The sequence below is a fragment of the Microcaecilia unicolor genome, chromosome 6 (assembly GCF_901765095.1).
Source record: "Microcaecilia unicolor chromosome 6, aMicUni1.1, whole genome shotgun sequence".
NCBI classification, from domain to species: domain Eukaryota; kingdom Metazoa; phylum Chordata; class Amphibia; order Gymnophiona; family Siphonopidae; genus Microcaecilia; species Microcaecilia unicolor.
Window position 1 is genome coordinate 7,339,038 of NC_044036.1, and position 22,198 is coordinate 7,361,235.

The following is a 22,198-nucleotide window of genomic DNA, read 5'->3' on the forward strand; positions in this document are numbered from 1 at the left end:
GAAAATAAAGTACAATCAGCAAACAATAACAGGTAACTGAAATATGGATCAATTATAAAACTATGTAAATATTTTTTCCTTTCTAAAAAGTACCTGGGAAGATCAGGACATATCGTTCACAGAGCCTCAGCAAAGAGATCCTACGCTTTTCTTCCTGGCTAAGACTTGGGAAAAAGCCAGTAAAATCCAAATGAAAATGAGGTCCTGGGCCAATCAGAGCCCAGAACAACAAGATTTCAAAAATATACTGTTTCTTGTTTCCTGTTTGTGTTAAACTAAAGAGAGAACAGTCATTTTTTTTCTGTAACAGCTTACAACAGAAAACACCACCTACTGGCCAATAGGAGAAATACAGTTCAAGAAATAGTTAATACAGCTTTACAGGCTTGTTTTTTCACACTAATATATTTTTTTAAAGTAAAGGTACTGCAACTACAATGAATGCAAATACTGTTAATGTTTTTATCCCAACAACTTTATTGCTCTATAATTCAATCTGCTAAATGATAAGACGCTCATACAAATATAATGGGGCATCTTATTTATTTATTGCATTTGTATCCCACATTTTCCCACCTCTTTGCAGGCTCAATGTGGCTTACAATGTGTCGTTATTAGTAGATAATAGATTAGGAGATAGCAGTTGGTGTTACATGGATAGTAGCATGATCGAAAATTAAACAAGTAAATATAAGTAGAAAACATTACTGATAATAGGTAAGGTGGAGATGTCAAAGAAACTAGCGTAATCGAAATTCAGACAAGTAGATATAAGCAAGAACATTGTTGATAACAGTAAGGTTGCGATGCATTACATTTCTAGTTGCTGCTTTTATTGGTATGCTTTATTGAATAGGTGGGTCTTCAGGGATTTGCGAAAGTTAGTTTGTTCATAAGTAGTTTTTAAGCTGCGCGGCAATGCGTTCCACAACTGTGACTCAGGTAAGAGAAGTTAGACGCTTGCGTTAGTTTGTATTTTAGGCCTTTACAACTGGGGAAGTGCAGATTAAGGAATGTTCTTGATGACCTTTTAGCGTTCCTGGGCGGCAGGTCTACCAGATCTGACATGTAGGCTGGGGCATTTCCGTGGATGATTTTATGAACTAGAGAGCATATCTTGAACGTGATGCGTTCTTTAAGTGGAAGCCAGTGTAGTTTCTCCCTCAGGGGCTTAGCACTTTCATATTTTGTTTTTCCGTATATAAGTCTAGCTGCGGTATTCTGGGCGGTTTGCAGTCTCTTGATGATTTGCTCTTTATAGCCGGCGTAAAGTGCATTGCAGTAGTCTAAGTGACTAAGCACTAGTGATTGTATCAGGTTGCGAAAGATGGTCCTTGGGAAGAATGGTCTTATCCTTTTTAGTTTCCACATCGAATAGAAGTACATAAGTAATGCCATACTGGGAAAAGACCAAGGGTCCATCGAGCCCAGCATCCTGTCCACGACAGCGGCCAATCCAGGCCAAGGGCACCTGGCAAGCTTCCCAAACGTACAAACATTCTATACATGTTATTCCTGGAATTGTGGATTTTTCCAAGTCTGTTTAGTAGCGGTTTATGGAAATCTTTTTAGTTGTATTTTTCACATGATTATCAAGTGTAAGATGTCGATCGAGGGTACAAGAATTTTCAATCTTATCATTTAGTGTGCGCTAAATCTGTTAGTGCGCTGTTGTAAAAGGACCACTACATTTTGAAAATGACTGTCACTCTTGTGGGTGTGCTTGTGAGTCATTATTAAACCAGTACAGCTAAAAAGCTGTTAAACAACAAATCAGACAAAGATGGAATGTTACTGATGTCTTCTGAGTCTACAGGAGTTGCTCGAGGGAATCTGTTTGAAACACTTGACTTCAAGGAATGCTTTATCATCATCATTGTCATTATCATCTGCAGTAGAAGTAGGTCTGTCTAATTCATCACTTGCAGTCTTCGTCTTTGATATCATCATCATGATGTCCATTTACAGAGAAGGTTTCCTTAGAGTTGGAATCATTCTCCATTATTGTTCTAACAATTTTTCCTCTGATGGCAAATTCCATATGAACGTGTTCGAGAACTGATGCAAGAAAGTCAAATGTTTGCGAACATTTCAGTCTTCTTAAGGCCAAAGACTTCCTCTCTAAAGACTCTGTTATTCCAATGGACAGTCAACCCAATGTAGAGTTTTCCTTGGGATGACCAGCATTCTGTTGTGGTAGAGACATATGTCTGTTCACCAAGAATTGCTTTGTATCTTTTATTAGAAAACACTCTAAGGAAGAAAGGGATTTTCAAACCATCTCAACTCAAATTCTAAATAACAAAAAAAGGTTTGAAATATTAGTTTTGTAGGTGTCTCACTTTGTAATTCTAAGATTACACAACCGGAATCTATTTCAATAAATCAACAAGGAACCTCAAACTTCCTAATAAGGAATATACTGCATAAAATGCACCATCCACTATTTACTCAAGGAGTAGGATACTATCACTGGTTCCAGTGAGGAGAATGGGAGAGAAAAAAAACCAAATGCAAAAACTCATGAATACATGAGAAAAACGGATGGTATAAAAACTCTCCCTCCACTACACTACTTATAAAATTAACAAAATGAAACACCTCCCCTCAAAACCACCAATCCGGTAAAAGACCGGTACTTACATCCCCCCCAAAACCCGCACATCTAATTAAAGCCTGTACCCCCAATATAAAACTAAAAAACTAACCGCCCCATGTTTCAAGTTGCAAATACAAAGAGACAATTCCCAATCTAAACATCCAAATCACTTATCTTCTTATGATAACAGCAGGCTAAGTTAGTATTATAAGTCCAGGCTGATGGCAGTGCAATCGGGGAAATCACCCCGCTGTTCAATCTGAAATGTTGACACCATCCCGTGACACCCTTCAACAAGTGCGCCTTGTTTCGCCGATATATAAGCTGCTTCAGGAAGGGCACTACGATGGGTCCTTCCACGGACCTCTCTAATTCAGCAAACAGTCCATGAAAACTTAGTACATGCACTAACAAGATGGCGCCATTCTCTCCCATTCTCCTCACTGGAACCAGTGATAGTATCCTACTCCTTGAGTAAATAGTGGATGGTGCATTTTATGCAGTATATTCCCTATTAGGAGGTTTGAGGTTCCTTGTTGATTTATTGAAATAGATTCCGGTTGTGTAATCTTAGGATTACAAAGTGAGACACCTACAAAACTAATATTTCAAACCTTTTTTTGTTATTTAGAATTTGTATCTTTTATGTAATGGACCCTATCTGGTCAGATGACTTTTTGCAGCTCAGCTTTTCTATACCATTGAGGATTCAACGATTTGGATGGGGACCACACTCTTTTGTTAGATGCTTTTGCCTTAACATTCAGAGATTTACCGGACCCCTGAGGCAGGCCTTGTTGGGTCATTTTTCAGCCTGTTTATAATAAAGACTCTTTGATATCCTCTTTGGATTTACCTCACTTTTGTACTTATTACTCACGGTTTCGTGAGGGTTTGCTCCTCCTTTGTTTTCACCAAGAATTGCAACCAGCTTCAGCTTCATCTCTGCTTCAAAGTGACCCAGTCATCGCTGTTCTGTTTGGGTGGGGACCAGTAACCAATTTGACAAATGCAGACAACTCCACTGTTCTCATAGGCTATATTCATTGTACAGCAAAATTTAAGATGAGATGAAGTTCAAGGACTTGTCATATATGTCTGCTTCCACTTTTATTTACTTTAACTGCAAGCATCAGATGTAACTAAGTAAAAATAGTAAAAATTGGTGAAATTGTTACGTCAGTAAAAGTTACAAATATTTTCTGTACTTTCTTACAAGTAAAAAGGACTAGTTACTTTTATTTAGTTATTATGCAACACTTCACGTCCATTTCTCCAAAGAAAAATCAAGGAAAAACAGGGAGGCATGTCAGAATGCATCCAAAAGCCTGAAACTACTGAAGGAATTTGATGCTGTACTGATAACTCCTCATCCAGCCAAACAGCCCAACTCTTCATCTTAGTTCTCACTGCAATGTGGGAAGGACGGTGTGTGATCACACAGGCTGGATGTTGTTTCTTCATTCCAAACCATTGAGACACTGTTATCCCATTCCAACAGCCTGTCCAAAGTGGTTCAAAATGAAGAATTTCAGAAAACAACGTAAATCCAAATTAAGATGGGATAAAATAACACAATACGTGGACTTCCGGGTGGCCCAGACTGTACACACCCCACTAAAACCTATCAAACTTCTCCCTATTCTATTCCGATGCCTTTAACAAAGTCTTCAAGGCGGTTTACAGCAAAGAGAAAATATCCTAGTCAGATGTGATATAAAGTTTCATTTTGATTAAACTTTAAGAAAATAGTTCTGCTAGGTGTACAAATAGGACTTTAGAGCTTTATGAAATAAAGAATAATTAGATATCAATCGTATAGAAATTGGCATAATCTCTATATATAAAAGGCACCACCAACGTTCTAAATGAAGCCTCCAGCCGGAAGTGTGAAGGGGGAAAGATATCCGGTTTCCCCATGAGTGTCTGCCCCACCCTCGCTCTCTCTGTAACACAAACAGTGAAGGAAAACACAGCAAAGCACGAAATCAAATCGCTCTCTCTGTAACAGTGAAGGACTCAGAGGGGGGAGGGGAGAGAGGGCAGAAGCCCTCACTATCTCTGTAACACAAACACAGCACAGCAGGAAAGTTAACACTGAAGGACTCTACTCCCATGGGGGAGGGGACAGACAGCACAGTGGAAGGGAGAGAGGGCAGAGGGCAGGGACACACACACTCCCACATGCACACAGAAGAAAACCTTGCTAGCCCCTGTTTCATTTGCATCAGAAATGGGGCTTTTTTATTAGTTATTCATATTCTTGGACCCTGGAATACAAAAGAGCGTTCCTAGAAAGATTTTAATTTCATATTCTTTATAAAAGGAATATCAAGTGTCAGGTTTTTTTAACTTCTCAATTAGCCTCTCAAACCTGGAGGTGGCAATAATTGCCCAACCATAGCCGCGTTCATACATTTATGAGTTTGAGAAGCAATTTTAAATTTGACATGCGATTCCACTGTTAAACCAAATTAAATTTTCCAAAAGAGGACTAATTTCACTAAATTTTCCTAAACCAAAAATCAGTCGAGCAGCAGTATTTCTGCAAAAGCTGAAGACGATGCAATTGCTGTTTACTGAAATTTGAATATAAAGAATTGCAGTAATCAAGGAACGGAATTAAAGTTGCTTGTACAATTATTATAAATCCAGATAAGCTCAGAGGCAGCGTCCCTTGAAACCCAAATCCTTATGTTAGGAGGCAAAAGGAAAGGCAGCATTTTTCAGTTGGTTCTGCATATGCAAATATGAGCTAGATTTTAATTAGTGAACAGTGAAAATCTGAGCATGTACTGTGTGCGTGGGCGGCAGGTTCAAGTAGCAGATGTACTTCTGAAATGAATGCACGAGCATCGGCTGCCTCCCCTGACCTGATCTAAACGTATCCCTAGTACACCTGCCTTTCATCTGGATGAAAGCGCATGCAAAATGGAAGCCTAACATGCTTTTAGCCGGAGAACAGTTTTCAGTCCTAAAATGCAGAGTTCTGGCCTGTGTCATTAGGGGAACAGTCTCTCTGGTTCTTCCCTCTGTTCTTTCTTGCATGTTGTAACCCCCTTGCCCTTATCTTCATTTTTCCAGGTGACCCCAGCAGATAACAGCAGCTGTTTGCCGCCACCCTCACCAGAGCCCACTCCCCCACCCATAAACCATCATGAGTTTTACGTGCAGCACGGTGCCTTTGAATGCTCTGACTCTGAACAGTACTTCGAGAGCAGCACCACCACCTCAGGGAGCAGCGAGGATGATTGGTACCTGTATGAGCGCCAAGCTTACAACAATGTGCCCCCCATCGTACTGGAGGCCAGCAAGAACCCCAGCTTCCCCTGGATCACTGTGAGTGGCCAGTCTTCAGGACACATAGACCAGTGTGGGATTGTGTGAGGGGAGGGGCTATAGAAGTCTATCTGTGTAAAAGGAGGGGCTATAGGGTGTGGCTGTAAGAGGCAGCGCTATGGAGTGTTTATAGAAAGGATTATAGTTTAGTTTAATGAAACTGCTCTTCTAGACACAGCACAGCGATGAACAATCACAAAAATTAGAGAAAAGACAGAGAGAGAGAAAATAACACAAGCCAGATTGTAGACTGCAACTCTAGGGCCAAGGTCTCTACGTGCTGGTGAAGGGAAAATGGGCGTTTAGAACAGAGGTGGAGGGGGAGATTGATCAAGGGAGGGGGCCAAACAAAAGAAGGCAGAGGGGCGGGTAGACTGCAGACGAGAGGGGTGAACCGAAGGAAGAGAAAGTCAGGAAGCGGAGGAGGAGTGGAGGGAACAGGAAGGGGTATAAGGAGAAATCTGGAAATTAAGGTATGAGAGGATACCAGAATGAAGTGCCTTAAAGGCCAACATGAGTACCTTGAATTGAACCAGAAAAAAGATAGAAAGGCAGTGGTGGTGTGCGAGAAGAGGAGAAATACGGTTGAAATGGAGGGCATGACTAAGGAGGCTGTTTGAAACTGAGAAAGACGGACTTTAGGAAGGCCAGCCACGTTGCAGTAGTCAAATCGAGAGAGAACTAGAGCGGAAAGGAGCGTAGCACAAGAAGAGTCATCCGGAAGACCATAGATAGCACGAATCTTATGAAGGGAGAAAAAACATGGCTTCACAGTGCAGAAATGTGAGGGACGAAGGAAAATTGGGTATTAAAAGTAACTCCAAGATATTGGAAGGAGTCAACCAATCCAAGAAGAATTCCAGAATGGGAGGGGACAAGAATGGGAAATGAAGTGCCAGTGACCCAGAGTGTGAGAGCTTTGTCAGAGTATGTTTAAATAAGAGGAGGGGAGAGGTTACGGAGGTGCATATGAGGGGAGGAGTTATGGGTTGTTTATATAAGGGGTTTTAGTGTGTTTGTATAAGAGGCAGGGCTTTTTTGTGCCGGTACGCACTGGTATGGTGTACTGGCACCTTTTTTTTTCCTTGACGCTCATCCAATCTCCAGCGGCCGTCACTGCTGCTTCTTCCGACAAGCAGCAGCCAAAGCAAGAAATAGCAGTCTTTCCCCTGCTTCCTAGTGAGTGCTGCAGCTGGTCTCCTCCTTTCCCATTGCTCCTCTCTTCCCCGGGACCCTCCTTAAGTTTCTTTAGCGATTCAGCAGTGCAGTGATTAAGAGAGGCTGCCGGCATCAGGGCCTTCCCTCTGCAAGTCCCACCTATGCGGAAACAGGAAGTTGAAACAAAGTAGGCGGGATTTTCAGAGGGAAGGCCCTGACACCAGCAGCCTCTCTTAATCACTGCGCTGCGCTGCTGAGTCGCTAAAGAAAAGTAAGGAGGGTTGCGGGGAAGAGGGGAGCGAGAGGAAGGGAGTGGGCCAGCTGCAGGACTCACCAGGAAGCAGGGAAGAAAGGTAAAGAGTGAAGGACCAGAGTAGAAATAAATGCCATACCGGGGGGGGGGGGGGGGGGCACAGAGGAGGGAAAGATCCCATAGCTGGAGGGGGGGGGGGGTCATCGGGAAAGATGACATACCAGGAGGTGGACACAGCACAGGGGAGGGAAAGATTCCATACAAGGTGGAGGGCGGGGAGTGGAAAGATGCTGGCTACAGGGTGCGGGAACAAGGGAAGAAAGGGGCTAAGCTGAACATGGGGATAGACAGTGACACAGAAGAAAAGGGGTAGGCAGGAAGTGTAAGGATAGGGGTGCAGAGGGGCAATATTGAAAGAGGGGGAGAGAGGGACACAGAGGGGGCAATGCTGAAAGAGAGGTAGACTGGCACACAGAGAGGGGAAATGCTGAAAAAGGGAAGAGGTGATAGGGACATGGGGGCAACGATGAAAGGGGGTAGATGAGCACATAAAGGAGGGCAATACTGAAAAAGGGGAGGTGAGATAGAGACACAGAGGAGCAATGCTGAAAAAAAGGGAGGGAGATAAGGACACTGGGAGGGCAGGTGGTGAACATGGTGGGGAGGAAGGGCAGACTGGATGGGCCATTTGGCCCTTATCTGTCGTCATGATTCTATGTTTCTATGATAGGGACAGGGAAATAGTTGGAGATGCTGGAAAAGATGGGAGACAAGGACATAGAGAAGATAGACATAGAGGAGGGGCGATGCTAGAAAAGGGGGTTGATGGGGACACAGAAGGTTGATACTGGAAAAGAGGTGGAATGGTGACACTGAAGACACAGAAGGGAAATGCTGGACAGGACAAATAGGGATGCAGAGGGAAGAGAAGAAGAAATGTCCAATGGACAGAGCCCTTGCAAAGACAGGAGAAAACAGAGGAAAGCAGAAGAGAGGTACTGGCACCAAAGTGAACAGAAAAAATGTTATTTTGATTTTAAGATAAAGTAGTGTGGTAGATGTGTTAATTTCTTGTTTTATATGTTGTTGTTAATTTGTAATGTAGTGAATGGACTACGTCAGTTTTTGAAATTTTCTGCTATCGTTATAGCAGTAGAAGGGGGAAGATATTTTTGTTTTTCTGTGGTTGTCCTACATGCCAGAGTCTGGTTTTGGGGGGGGGGGGGTCAGCAGGGTTTTTGTCTACATATTTTATTAGTTTACATTCACTCTTGGGGGTTGTAGTGTGTTTGTATAAAGGGGAGAGTTTATGGAATTTTTTTATATAAGGGTTTTAGTGTGTTTGTATAAGGGGAGGGGTTTTGGGTGTGTGTATATAAAGAAGAGCTTTTGGTGTATATTTATAAGGGGAGGGTTTATGAGGAGGAGCTTTGGGGTATAACGCGAGAGGTTTGGGGGTATATTTATAAGGGAAGGGGTTATCCTATATAATAAAACACACCTCCAACGTTCTGAAGCTGAGAAAGTGAAGCCTTCAAGCCTTGAAGCATTCCTGCAACGTTCCGGAATTACGTGTCGTCAGTTGAGGGGATGGAGCCTTACAGAGCGCATGAAGGCTTGAAGGCTTCACTTTCTCGGCTTCAGAACGTTGGAGGTGCATTTTATTATATAGGATGTGCTCGGCGCTTTTCTGTAGCACATGGGGGGAATTTAATATATGCTGATTAAAGTGGAGGAGTGGCTGGAGGGGGGGCAGGGGACACAGGACAATCACTGGGTGGCTGGAGGGGGGACAGAGGAGACACACTCGCACCCAGCAGTCTCACTCTCTTTCTGTCACACACACACACTCGCACATTCACTCTCTCACATACACACAGTCAATCTCACACATACTCTCTCAAACATACACACTCCGAGGAAAACCTTGCTAGCACCCGTTTCATTTGTGTCAGAAATGGGCCTGTTTTACTAGTGAGTATATAAGGGGAGGGGTTATGAGTATTATATAAGGGAGGGTCTTTGGGATATATATATAAGAGGAAGGGTTATGAAGTATATTTGTATCAATGTAGGGGATCAGAGGTTGCATAAGCAGTAAGTGGTTTTCTCTTTCTCTACTTTTGCCCTAGTGTATTTTGGGATTTGTAGTTCTGTTCTTCCAGACTGCCAATGTGAGGAATAATCAGCCAGAAGTTGTCATTTCTCTTTGAACATTTTTGATAACCTTTTCCCTGTGACAGGTAGTGAAAAGTAAGACTGAGGACCAGGATCAGCCACCCAAGGTAGACCCTCTGGACTCAAGCAAGCAGCGTCTGCCCATCCCCCCTCGGGAATCCAAAGACAGTCAGGAGCAGCCCTTGGGCAACAGACTACAGAAGCCATGGAGGCCCAGCGGCTCCAGTTACAGGACTCAGCCCAAGACCCGGCCCCCCAGGACATCAGTACCAGCATACAGCAGTGACGGGCCGGGTAGCAGCTATGCCACAGTGACAGCCACTGCCTCTATCACGGTGGCCCTGCACCCCACCGTACCTGGCTCAGTGCGGGGTTACGCACATGAGGGCTTTGAGGACAATGAGGAGATTCCTCAGCCCTTACACGTAATGCAGCAGAGAAAGAAACCCCAAATCCCCACCAGAAATCTATGACCTGGAAGAAGAGAGAAGACCCCAGGTCAGTACAAGCAGGCAAAGGGTGATGTGCATCTCAGAGAGCAGGGTACCGTTTGGGGCTTCTTTTGTTAGGGTATAAAGACCACCACCGAGGAGGCTGTATTGCCCTGGTGGTCTCAGTGGAGTCCTTCATAATTATAATAAGAACAATTTTTAGAAAACACTACCAGTGGAGAAATTGTGGTTTCCTAACCGAAACTCCCGAAAAACATTCATCTTTGTGATCCGGTGCCATCACCCAGTTCTGCCATTTCTCTCGTACCAATCTCAGTATTGTAGTTTAAAGGCTGCAGTCTCAGTGCCTCAATCTATTTCCTCTTTTCCTGTAGCCTCGGTGTTTCAAGTTGTTTGCTGTTCCTCTGCAGCCTCAGTGCATCAGGCTGTTTCCTCTTTCCCTGCAGACTAAAGGTCGCTGTAAAATATGGCAGCCGCAAGTGAACTTATCGAGTAGCAAACAGCAACCAGTGCACAACGGGGATGGTATTCAAATGAGATGCATTTAAATGTAATTGCGACCTTTGTGCATCAGCCCCTGGAAGCACCTAACACATGCGCAGAACAGGAGTTGTTTCCAGGACACTGGGAGGCAGGGGGAGGGGGGTGATCGGGAGGCAGAGGCTAAAGGGAGAAGAGAACTGTACAGGGGGTCAGCCCCGGAGTAGCCAGTGTTCATGAAGATGGCTCCTCTCTGACAGCATGTTAAAGGTAGGCACTTCTTTTTGTGCATCGCATGGAATGCTCATTATAATACTAATGAACTCATTGTAATAACATTTGCATGGGATTCTTGGTAGTTGCTAGGGAACGCGGTTGAAGCCACACAAAACCCCTTTGTGCATTAGATACCACATAATGTTTGCTTCAGATCAACTCCAACCATGGTAAGCTTTGTGCATCGACCCCTCGGTCTCTTTCCTCTTTCCCTGCAGCCTTGGTGTCTCAGGCTGTTTGCTGTAGCTTCAGTGCTTCAATCTGTTCTCCTTCAGCCTGAGTGCTTCAGGCTGTTTCTTTTTTCCCTGCAGCCATTTAAAAAAGCACCCATGATCAGAGGCCATAGCTTTGACTAGATAATTTCTGCAGCCATAAGTTAATGTAATCTGGTTGCTGTGGGTGGTAGGAAGCCTTTCATAAGTACATAAGTACATAAGTAGTGCCATACTGGGAAAGACCAAAGGTCCATCTAGCCCAGCATCCTGTCACCGACAGTGGCCAATCCAGGTCAAGGGCACCTGGCACGCTCCCCAAACGTAAAAACATTCCAGACAAGTTATACCTAAAAATGCGGAATTTTTCCAAGTCCATTTAATAGCGGTCTATGGACTTGTCCTTTAGGAATCTATCTAACCCCTTTTTAAACTCCGTCAAGCTAACCGCCCGTACCACGTTCTCTGGCAACGAATTCCAGAGTCTAATTACACGTTGGGTGAAGAAAAATTTTCTCCGATTCGTTTTAAATTTACCACACTGTAGCTTCAACTCATGCCCTCTAGTCCTAGTATTTTTGGATAGCGTGAACAGTCGCTTCACATCCACCCGATCCATTCCACTCATTATTTTATACACTTCTATCATATCTCCCCTCAGCCGTCTCTTCTCCAAGCTGAAAAGCCCTAGCCTTCTCAGCCTCTCTTCATAGGAAAGTCGTCCCATCCCCACTATCATTTTCGTCGCCCTTCGCTGTACCTTTTCCAATTCTACTATATCTTTATTATTCGGTTCTGAGGGTATCCTCAGCTGGGTGAAGAGGTCCAAGACATCATTTCCAACAATTTAACTCTCACTGAAGAAATCATTAATGAACATTCTGTGGAATTTTGCACAGTTCTAACTTTGAGCCCTTGCTCCTTGTTCGATTCTCAGTCCATTCCGTCCTTTGACAAAAGCAGTTTTTGATACATTCACATTGTTCCAGGACCATAGTTGTTAGAAGACCCCTGAAGCAGGCGGCTGGTCCTGCTGAAACATGGTCCCATCTCAGGTCCCTTTTTTTGCTGCTTCTCCAATAAAGTGTGAGATTGCATCTGTCTGGAGGTCATTTGGTCATCTCATCACTTTTCTGAACCACAGTCTGAGATTCCAAGTGATTGAGGCAGATTCTAAGCCAGGCCAGACTTTAATGTCTCCTTTTAAATGTTCTCTGATATCTCTTGTGCGGTTTCAAACAGCATGTGAAGCTCTGTGGGATGTGTGTGAGTGAGGACTGGCCTGGAGGTGGCTCACTCAGTAGCTCTGCAGCCTATGTGTTAACTTTACAATATTCACATCAGGATTGTAGCTTTAACCGCTGCCTCTCATTTCTTACAGGTTGCGTAAGAGAGAACAGCCGTCCCGATGCTGTCTCCAGATTCAGACACCAGTTCCTTCTGGGTGGACACAGAGCTGCATAATGTTAATAAGAGAATATATATAGGCCTAGATACACTGTTTGGAAGATCTATTTTAATACTATTTAAGAATGAAATGTATATTTTGCTAGTTGTGTAAAGAATCATGAGTGTGCATGTGTGGGGCATGTGTGGGGGAGGCCTGGGCTGCTTTCCCTTTATAATGTCTGTCTGATATAAGATATTGTAAGTTATATTCTCAAATGTTGTGCTGCTATTCCTTTTAATGCTATGTAAAGTCCACCTTGTAAAGGTGCAGTGGCCCCCCTACAGCCAGCTGAGGTGGTAGGAGCTGACCATGGGGTGGCTGGTTTACAGTTAAATCCATCCTTTTTCCTGACCCTGTAACTCCTTTCACAAGAGGATCAGTCACAAGCTCCCAGTTCATCTCCACCTGATTCCCAGGCTGGCGTTGCTCCATTTCATGCCTGGTCTTGTAGTTCTGACTTACAAACTCAGAGCAGGACTACGCGTCCATGTGTGCAGTGGGACGAAGGCAGAAAGTAGGTAGAGCCCATCCTAGGTAACGCTGCACATCCTGTGCATGTTGGGTAAGGAGAGCACGGCTCAGCGGCTCCTAGAATAAGCCAGAGCTTGCAGCATCACCTTCTTTGCCAGTTCCCCGCTGTCTGTTGTATTACAGGTGTCCTTACAGACAGTTCCCCCTCACTGCTCCATATTCACCAGACTGGCACAGGTGACATCAGAGGTGTGAGGACCAACTGACTTGCGAAAGCTTTAAGAATAAGAAATGTTAAGTGAAATCGAGGCTTTGGCCTGGCCTGGGGATGCTCACGTTCCCCTGGAGAATGGCTGAAATGTAAGGCTGGTAGTGCTACTGCAGTTCTGGCAGGGAGCCAGGTTAGCTGAGAGTTGCAAGAAACCTTACAGCCCAAAACTAGTATCACTGCTGCTAGTCCAGCTCGTTCCAGCAGATGCTTACCCACCTGTGATCTTCTCTCCATTCACTACTAAAAGTGTCCAGATGGCTTCTGGGAATTGTAGTTCCTGGAGTGCTTTGGACATAGAGCTCGAATGGGAACTGGGTCATGTAGCTTTCGAGGAGTGTTTCGTTCTGCCCATCCAGCTGTACCTTCAAAGGCTTCATAGACGGGGATTCTCCAAGGGGTGTTGGTGTCTGACCCCTTCCCTTTCCAAAATTAAAACTGCACTATCTAGCCCTCTCCACCGCAGCTGATGCCGTGGGATGGACGTGTGGCACAGCTGCAGAGCAGCCAAGTTATCTAGCTCCAGGACGGAGACTTTGTGGTCAGTCCTGGTTTTATTCTTACATCCAAAGCATCGTGGGATTTATAGTCCCTGATTCTAGCTATTGTAATCAAGTCCCGTAATGTATCAGGATGAGGTGGGCAGAAATCCAGGACTGGCCTAAAATCTCCATCCTGAAACAGGGTAACTAGAGGAGCAGAAGAGTATTACTGAGTTCAGCCCTGCTGCTACCCCTGTGAGACTGCAGGGACTGGTCTCCTGTGTGTTCTGGCTAAAAAAACCCAGCCTCTGACTAGCTGAGTTGAAGAGTAAGGTTGGGTCCTGCTAAGAGCAAGATAACGGTGTGTGTATCTCCTTTGTCCAGCCACATGTGTGTAAATCCTTTATGTGTACAGAGACAGAGCCTGCCAAATTACCCAGTTTCAGGAGGGAGATTTTATGGCCAGTCCTGGTTTAAACCTATATCGCAAAACAGTGTGGAATTTATAGTCCCCGATACTACCCATTGAAATCAGCACTTCAAGTTCCGTAATGAGGATGAGGTTGGCAGAAATTCAGGACTGGCATAAAATCTCCCTCTTGGAACTTGGAAGCTCTGTACAGAGGGGCAAGACTAGTGCAATAATGTGAACTGACCCTATACATTTTGTGTGTGTGTGTGTGTGGTGGGGTAATATATATATGTGCTGGGAGAGTTGAGCATGCACGTGGGCATGTGTGTATATGGGAGAGGATGTGCATGTGGGGAGGGAGCTGCTTGAAGATTTGAAGGGTTGTGTATGTAGGTGGTGTTGATGTGAGATGCATGTGAGTGTGTGCATGCATATATGTGGGAGATGGGGGTGGGAACTGCTTGCAGACCCTGTATAAACACTGCTTCTATACCTCCCTGATTCCCTTGATGGGGTGTACTCTCTCTTAGTGGGCTTCAGGGTGGGGGTTCCCCACTCACTGCTCCTCTACATCATTCGTAGCTGGACTCCCCTTCCCACGAGGAAAGATAAGGCCCTTTCCTTGTAACTGGCCTTTACACTGATATTGGATCAGGATCTTTGAATGACACTAAGGGGCTCATTTTCAAAAGAGAAAAATGTCCAAAAAGTGGCAGAAATTTGCATTTTGATGTTTTTCTCAAAAAATACGCACAACTTGGTATTTTTTGACGTTTTTCTATGAAGTCCGTCAGAAGTGCGTTCAGATCACAAGGGGGCTTTGTTAAGCGGCGGGACCTGGGTTTTCCTAACGCTTGGATGTTTTTCTGCCGTAATAGAACAAAACAAAAACATCAAGGGCTGTAAGTTGGATGTTTTGGTCTAGACCTGTTTTAGCCACAAAAACATTTCCTAAATTACCAGATGACCACTGCAGGAATAAAGGAATGACACCCCCTTACTCCTTCAGTGGTCACTGACCCCCCTCCCACCCCGCAAGATGTAAATGAAACAGTACATACCAGCCGTTATGACATCTTCAGATGTTATGGCCAGGCCTATTCAGCAGCAAGCAGGTCCCTGGAGGAGCCTAGTGGTCAGTGCAGTGCACGGTGGAGAAGGAGACCGACACCCAGGGCTTTTTTTGAGGGGGTACTTGGGGGTACTGAGTACCGGCACCTTTTTCCACTGTCTGCTAAAATTGACCCATGGTCCCCAAGTTTTAATGAAAGAGCTCAGGCTCTACACATCAATTCTGCCTTGTCATAGATTCTGTGACTGGTTGTGGGGGGCCTGGCTATTGTGGGATGGGTCCCTCAGTGATCACCTCAGCCCTGAAGGTTGGCCTGGCATTTCAGTACCGGCACCTTTTTCACTAGGAAAACGCACTGCCGACACCCATAATCCACTACTAACTATTAGACTTGTAGTGGAAAGTGTCAGCCCCCCCACCAAAACCTACTGTACCCACATATAGGTGACACCTGCAGCCATAAGGACTTTTGGAGTGGTGTTATAGTTGGCTACAGTAGGTTTTTGGTGAGTTTTGAAGTGCTCAAAGAAGGTAATGGTGAGATGTGTACCTGGGACCTTTTATTTGATGTCCACTGCAGCGCCCCCTACGGTACCCCACTGCTCTGCTGGGATGTCTGTGTAGCCAGTCTACTAGGAAAGCTGGCACCTCCTACATCCCAATGGCTTGATTTTATACATTTTTCACTTGGATTTTTTTTGGGGGGGAAAATGGTTGAAAATGATAGATATACTAAGCAGAACAACATCTAGGAAATGGTCATTTTCAAAGGAAAAAAAAAGATGTTTTTCTGGTTTGAAAATGGTCATTTTCACTGCTTGATTTTTGGACGTTTTTGCAAAACATCCCAAATCAGATTCAGACATCATATTGAATGTGGGCAGAGTTACACATGTATGTGTATGTAGGTGAAGAGTTGATTGAAGGGTCCAGGTGATGTGTGTAAGTATGTGCAGGTATCAATGGTTTTATGTGTATGGGGGAGGGTTGCCTGGAGGGTGGGCAGGTTTGAGTGAGTGTTTTAAATCCCACGTGCTGCTCTGTTGTGTGTGCGGGTGAGGCTTACTGTCTTGGGTAGGACTGTTTGTCTGGGGGGGGGGGGGGGACAGGGACACTTTATTATGCTGCATCCTTCATCTAAGTGCGTTACACACCTCTGGCTGGATCTGGCGTGGAGTCAGCTAGTGTGGGGATGTGAGAACAACGGTCCTAGACAGAAAAACTCTTGTCTTTTTTGTTTTACCTTAATAAAGAACTATTGCGATGCCTTATAAATTATTTATATAAAATAAGAAAGTTTATTTTTGTAGCTTGTCTGGATTTTAGCACTCCGATGGAAGGTTTATTTTTCAAGATTAAATATATATTATATATAACACTAGCTCTGTGTTTGGCTGATGCTTCTCACCTTCATTTGCAGTGAGAGAAATTATACATGTATGTGTGTGTGTGTGATGAAAGGTTAGTGAAGACAGCAGTACACGTATGCTTGGTCCGGGTAGTCTGGGGAGTTTGTATTGGGGGGAAAGGAATCCACATCTCTCTCCAAGAAGCCTTGGGCAACAGCTGGGACCCCACAAGATCAATCAGATACCCTTCTGAGACTGGACTGGAGGCCCCCCCCCCCCCCAGGCTTCTTACAGCACCACTGTGGAGTAACAGATTCTCTCCTGAAGGATCAAGGCAAGAACCCAAATTTGCTGAATGCCTAGGATCAAACATTTGATTTATCAGAAATACTAATTCAGCATAGCGCTGTGTCCTGGTAAATCAGCTGCCAACAGAAAGATGACAGAGGGTGGGCCAGAGCCCCCACTATCTCCCTCCCCCTGAGTGGTACTTCTTACCTGCTAGTTCCCTCTGCAGTCAAAGGCACATGAGACCCGTGGTCTCACCAGATCCAGCAGAGGAGAAAGTGTGCCCCAATTCCCACCAGCAGCAGGGGGATCAGCTCAGGAGGGGAGAAGGGCTTTTTGTAATGGTTATGTCTGGTTGGCAGTATGAGAGGGTGATGTGATTATGCCAGGGGGAGACTAACACAGTCCACATGCTTGTAGGTGATTCAAAAATGTTGTAGTGGGGGGGGGGGGGGGGGGGGGGGAGGTAATATGTGTGTTTGCCTTGGGCTCACCAGTGGGTTAATTCTGTCCTGAGAAACAGGTGGAGGGGTATAATCGAACGGGGTGCCCAAGTTTTCCTGAGGACGTCCTCGCAGGACGTCCCTGCGAAGGGGCGGGGAAACCCGTATTATCGAAACAAGATGGGCGACCATCTTTCGTTTCAATAATACGGTCGGGCACGCCCAAATCTCAACATTTAGGTCAACCTTAGAGATGGTCATCCTTAGAGATGGTCGTCCCCGATTTCGGCAATAATGGAAACCGATGACGCCCATCTCAGAAACGACCAAATCCAAGCCGTTTGGTTAAGGGAGGAGCCAGCATTCACAGTGCACTGGTCCCCCTCACATGCCAGGACAACAACTGGGCACCCTAGGGGGCACTGCAGTGGACTTCATAAATTGCTCCCAGGTGCATAGCTCCCTTACCTTGGGTGCTGAGTCCCCCAAAACCCACTCCCCACAACTGTACAACACTACCATAGCCCTTGCAGGTGAAGGGGGCACCTACATGTGGGTACAGTGGGTTTCTGGTGGGTTTTGAACAGCTCACATTTACCACCACAAGTGTAACAGGTAGGGGGGGATGGGCCTGTGTCCGCCTGCTTCAAGTGCACTGCACCCTCTAAAACTGCTCCAGGGACCTGCATACTGCTGTCAGGGAGCTGGGTATGACATTAGAGGCTGTCAAAAAATATTTTTAAAGTTTTTTTTTTTAGGGTGGGAGGGGGTTAGTGACCACTGGGGGAGTAAGGGGAGGTCATCCCCGATTCCCTCCGGTGGTCATCTGGTCAGTTTGAGCACTTTTTTGAGGCTTGGTCACAAGAAAAATGGACCAAGTAAAGTCGGCCAAGTGCTCGTCAGGGGCGCTCTTCTTTTTTCCATTATCGGTTGAGGACGCCCATGTGTTAGGCACACCCAAGTCCCACCTTCGCTATGCTTCCGACACGACCCCGTGAACTTTACATACATAGTAACATAGTAGATGACGGCACAAAAAGACCTGCATGGTCCATCCAGTCTGCCCAACAAGATAAACTCATATGTGTATACCTTACCTTGATTTGTACCTGCCTTTTTCAGGGCGTACAAGTCTGGCCAGCAGTATTTCCCGCCTCCCAATCACCAGTCCCGCCTCCCATCTCCGGCTCTGGCACAGACCGTATAAGTCTGCCCTCCACTATCCTTGCCTCCCAACTACCAACCTCTCTTCCCCCACCTGCTCCGCCACCCAATTTTGGCTAAGCTTCTGAGTATCCATTCCTACTGCACAGGATTGCTTTATGCATATCCCACGCATGTTTGAATTCCGTTACCATTTTCATCTCCACCACCTCCCGTGGGAGGGCATTCCAAGCATCCACCACCCTCTCTGTGAAAAAATACTTCCTGACATCTTTTTTGAGTCTGCCCCCCTTCAATCTCATTTCATGTCCTCTCGTTCTACCGCCTTCCCATCTCCGTAAAAGATTTTTTTGCGGATTAATACCTTTCAAGTATTTGAACGTCTGTATCATATCACCCCTGTTCCTCCTTTCCTCCAGGGTATACATGTTCAGGTCAGCAAGTCTCTGCTCATTGGAACGCAAATCCCATACCATTCTTGTAGCTTTTCTTTGCACCGCTTTCCATTTTTCCCCGTGAACTTTGGTCGTCCCCGCGATGGAAAGCAGTTGAGGACACCCAAAATTGGCTTTCGGTTATGCCGATTTGGGTGATCCTGGGAGAAGGACGCCCATGTCCTGATTTGTGTCAAAAGATGGGCGCCCTTCTCTTTCGAAAAGAAGCCTGATAGTGAACTATTTCCAAGGAGCTGAGACAGCCTGGGTTTACCAGAGGGAGACTGTGCCAGTTTCTTCGATCGGAGGATGAGAGAGAGTGCTGGATGTGGTTTACTTGGACTGCAGCAAAGCTTCTGACACTGTCCCACACGGGAGGCTCATGAATAAACTGAGCAGCCTGGGGATGGGTCCCAAGGGGGACGCTGGATTAGAAACACAGACGTGAACAGTGGGATTGGTCCTGGGCTGGTTTGGAGTCCTCGGCTATAGCCAGGTAGGCTGGATGTTACCCATGGATGAAGTTATTGTGGCCCTCTCAATCTTTTCCTCTCCCTAGATCAGATCGGACTTCAGAGCAAGTGTTTCTCTTTTATTTGTTGTTTTTTTAAATATAACCCCTGGTTGTATATGTGGTTAGGCGGTTGCCTAAGATAAGCCCAGTGGAGTAGGGACAGGGGTACAAAATCACACTTCTTTGTTGAGGGTCAGGGCCAGGACTGGTTTACACCAGGAGGCTGAACAAGCAGGACCAGACCTTTGGCAAATATATTCCGCACAATAACTCGGACGACTTAATGTCTCTTATCTGAAGCAGAACGTTTACTGAAAACTTACTTGAAGTGCTCAGTACAACAAAAATAACTTGTATCACATAACAGGATATTTCAGCCTGGGTTTTAACTTTATACAGCACACTATTACACTTGCATACAAGTCGTATCAGGTGATAAATATACTTGAAAGATATTATCAGTACTGTTATAAACTATAATTTACTACTTTGTGTATCCAGCAGCCAAATGGTAGAATAGGCTGCCAATACATATATGTTGTGAATCCAATTATTTGATTTTTTTTTTAAATCTTTTAAAACTTGACAAGTACATCAGTACATAAGCATCGCCATGCTGGGACAGACCAAGGGTCCATCGAGCCCAGCACCCTGTCACCGACAGCGGCCAAAAGAACAAGCAATTTGTCCCGCCCATCCTAGAAATACTATATTATTCCCTCGTCCATTCAATAACATTCTATGGCTTTTTCCTCCAGGAAGCCGTCCAACCCTTTTTTGAAGTCCGCTAAGGTAACCGCCTTAACCACCTTTTCCGGCAGCAAATACCAGAGTTTAACTATGTGTTGAGTGACGAAAATTTTCCTCCGATTCGTTTTAAATTTACCACACTGCAGCTTCATCGCATGCCCCCTTGTCCTAGTATTTTTAGAAAGCGTAAACAGACGCTCCACATCGACCCGTTCCAGTCCACTCATTATTTTATAGACCGCTATCATATCTCCCCTCAGCCACCTTTCTCCAAGCTGAAGAGCCCCAGCCTCTTCAGCCTTTCCTCATAGGGAAGTCGTCCCATCCCCTGTATCATCTTTGTCGCCCTTCCCTGCACCTTTTCCGATTCCGCTATGTCTTTTTGAGGTGCAGCAACCAGAATTGAACACAATACTCGAGGTGCGGTCGCACCATGGAGCGATACAACGGCAGAATAATATCCTTATTTTGTTTTCAATCCCTTTCCTAATGATACCCAACATTCTATTTGATTTCCTAGCCGCAGCAGCACATTGAGCAGAAGGTTTCAACGTGTCATCAACGATGACACCTAGATCCCTTTCTTGGACCTTGACTCCTAACACTGAACCCTGCATGACGTAGTTATAGTTTGGGTTCCTCTTTCCCACATGCATCACTTTGCACTTGTTCACATTAAACGTCATCTGCCATTTAGACGCCCAGTTTCCCAGTCTCGTAAGGTCCTCTTGTCGTTTTTCACAATCTTCACGGGATTTGACTACTTTGAATAACTTTGTGTCATCGGCAAATTTGATTACCTCACTAGTTACCCCATCTCTAGGTCATTTATGAATTTGTTAAAAAGCAGAGGTCCCAGCACCGATCCCTGAGGGACCCCGCTAACTACCCTTCTCCATTGCAAATATTGACCTTTTAGTCCTACTCTCTGTTTCCTATCTTTCAACCAGTTTTTAATCCACAGTAAGACACTACCTCCGATCCCATGTCCCTCTAATTTCCTCTGTAGTCTTTCATGAGGGACCTTATCAAACGCCTTCTGATACACAATATCAACCAGCTCACTTTTGTCCACATATTTGTTTACCCCTTCAAAGAATTGCAGCAGATTGGTGAGGCAAGACTTACTTTCACTAAATCCATGTTGACTTTGTCCCATTAGTTCATGCTTTTGAACGTGCTCTGTAATTTTGTTCTTGATTATAGTCTCTACCATTTTGCCCGGCACCAAAGTCACACTCACCGGTCTATAATTTCCCGGGTCTCCTCTGGAACCTTTTTTAAATATCGGCGTTACATTGGCCACCCTCCAATCTTCCAGTACCACGCTCGATTTTAAGGATAAATTACAAATCAATAACAGTAGCTCCGCCAGCAAATTTTTTTAGTTCTATCAGTACCCTAGGGTGAATACCATCCGGTCCAGGAGATTTGCTACTCTTCAGTTTTACAGATATTTCAATAAGTTTTTCCGACTCTTCAGCTACGAATACCCTGTCCGGCACCAGTATCCCACCCAAATCTTCATCGGTGAAAACCGAAGCAAATAACTCATTTAGTTTTTCTGCTATTTCTTTGTCTTCCTTGATCGCCCCTTTTACACCCCAGTCATCCAGCGGGCCAACTGATTCTTTTGCTGGTTTCCTGCTTTTAACGTATCTAAAAAAAATTTTACTATCAGTTTTCGCCTCTAACGCCATCTTTCTTTCAAAATCCCTTTTATCAGAAATTTTTATCATTGTGATATATTTGTACATTTTCCACTGATTGTTGAATGTTTGTATAGATCCAGGGTTTGTCCTACTCTTCTTTTTGTAAGCCACATTGATCTGAATTCTTTCAGTATATGCAGCCTAGAAACATCAGTTGTAATGTAATCTTTACCTTACTGTCTTGGCAGGAGTCAGGTACAGGCTAGATAATATCAGTCCTGGAGATGTTAAATAAGCTGGATGACAGCTGTAAAAGTCTTTTAGCCTTATGATGTTTTACTGCCTGATGTGCCAGTCAGGATGCCTAGGGTGTTACACACTGTAGATCAAAGTTCTTTATGTTTCTTTTGCTCCCCAGGAATAGAACAGATTCAGAGGGCTCCCCAAACCTTCTCAAGAAGCAGGCAGGCCAGGATTGCTGTTTCCGGCACTCTTCCTCCCA

At 44.8% G+C, this 22,198-nt stretch overlaps 1 protein-coding gene across 1 annotated transcript in view; it reads left to right on the top strand.

Moving 5' to 3' along the window:
* PTCH2 (patched 2) overlaps nt 1–13,245 on the top strand; it is a 144,945-nt gene extending 131,700 nt beyond the window's left edge. Inside the window, exons 22-24 of the mRNA XM_030207504.1 lie at nt 5,684–5,938; nt 9,593–10,025; nt 12,329–13,245. Of these exons, the coding sequence (XP_030063364.1) occupies nt 5,684–5,938; nt 9,593–10,000 (663 nt within the window). The 3' untranslated portion in view covers nt 10,001–10,025; nt 12,329–13,245. The remainder of the gene's footprint in view (nt 1–5,683; nt 5,939–9,592; nt 10,026–12,328) is intronic.
* Nucleotides 13,246–22,198: the final 8,953 nt, after the last annotated feature.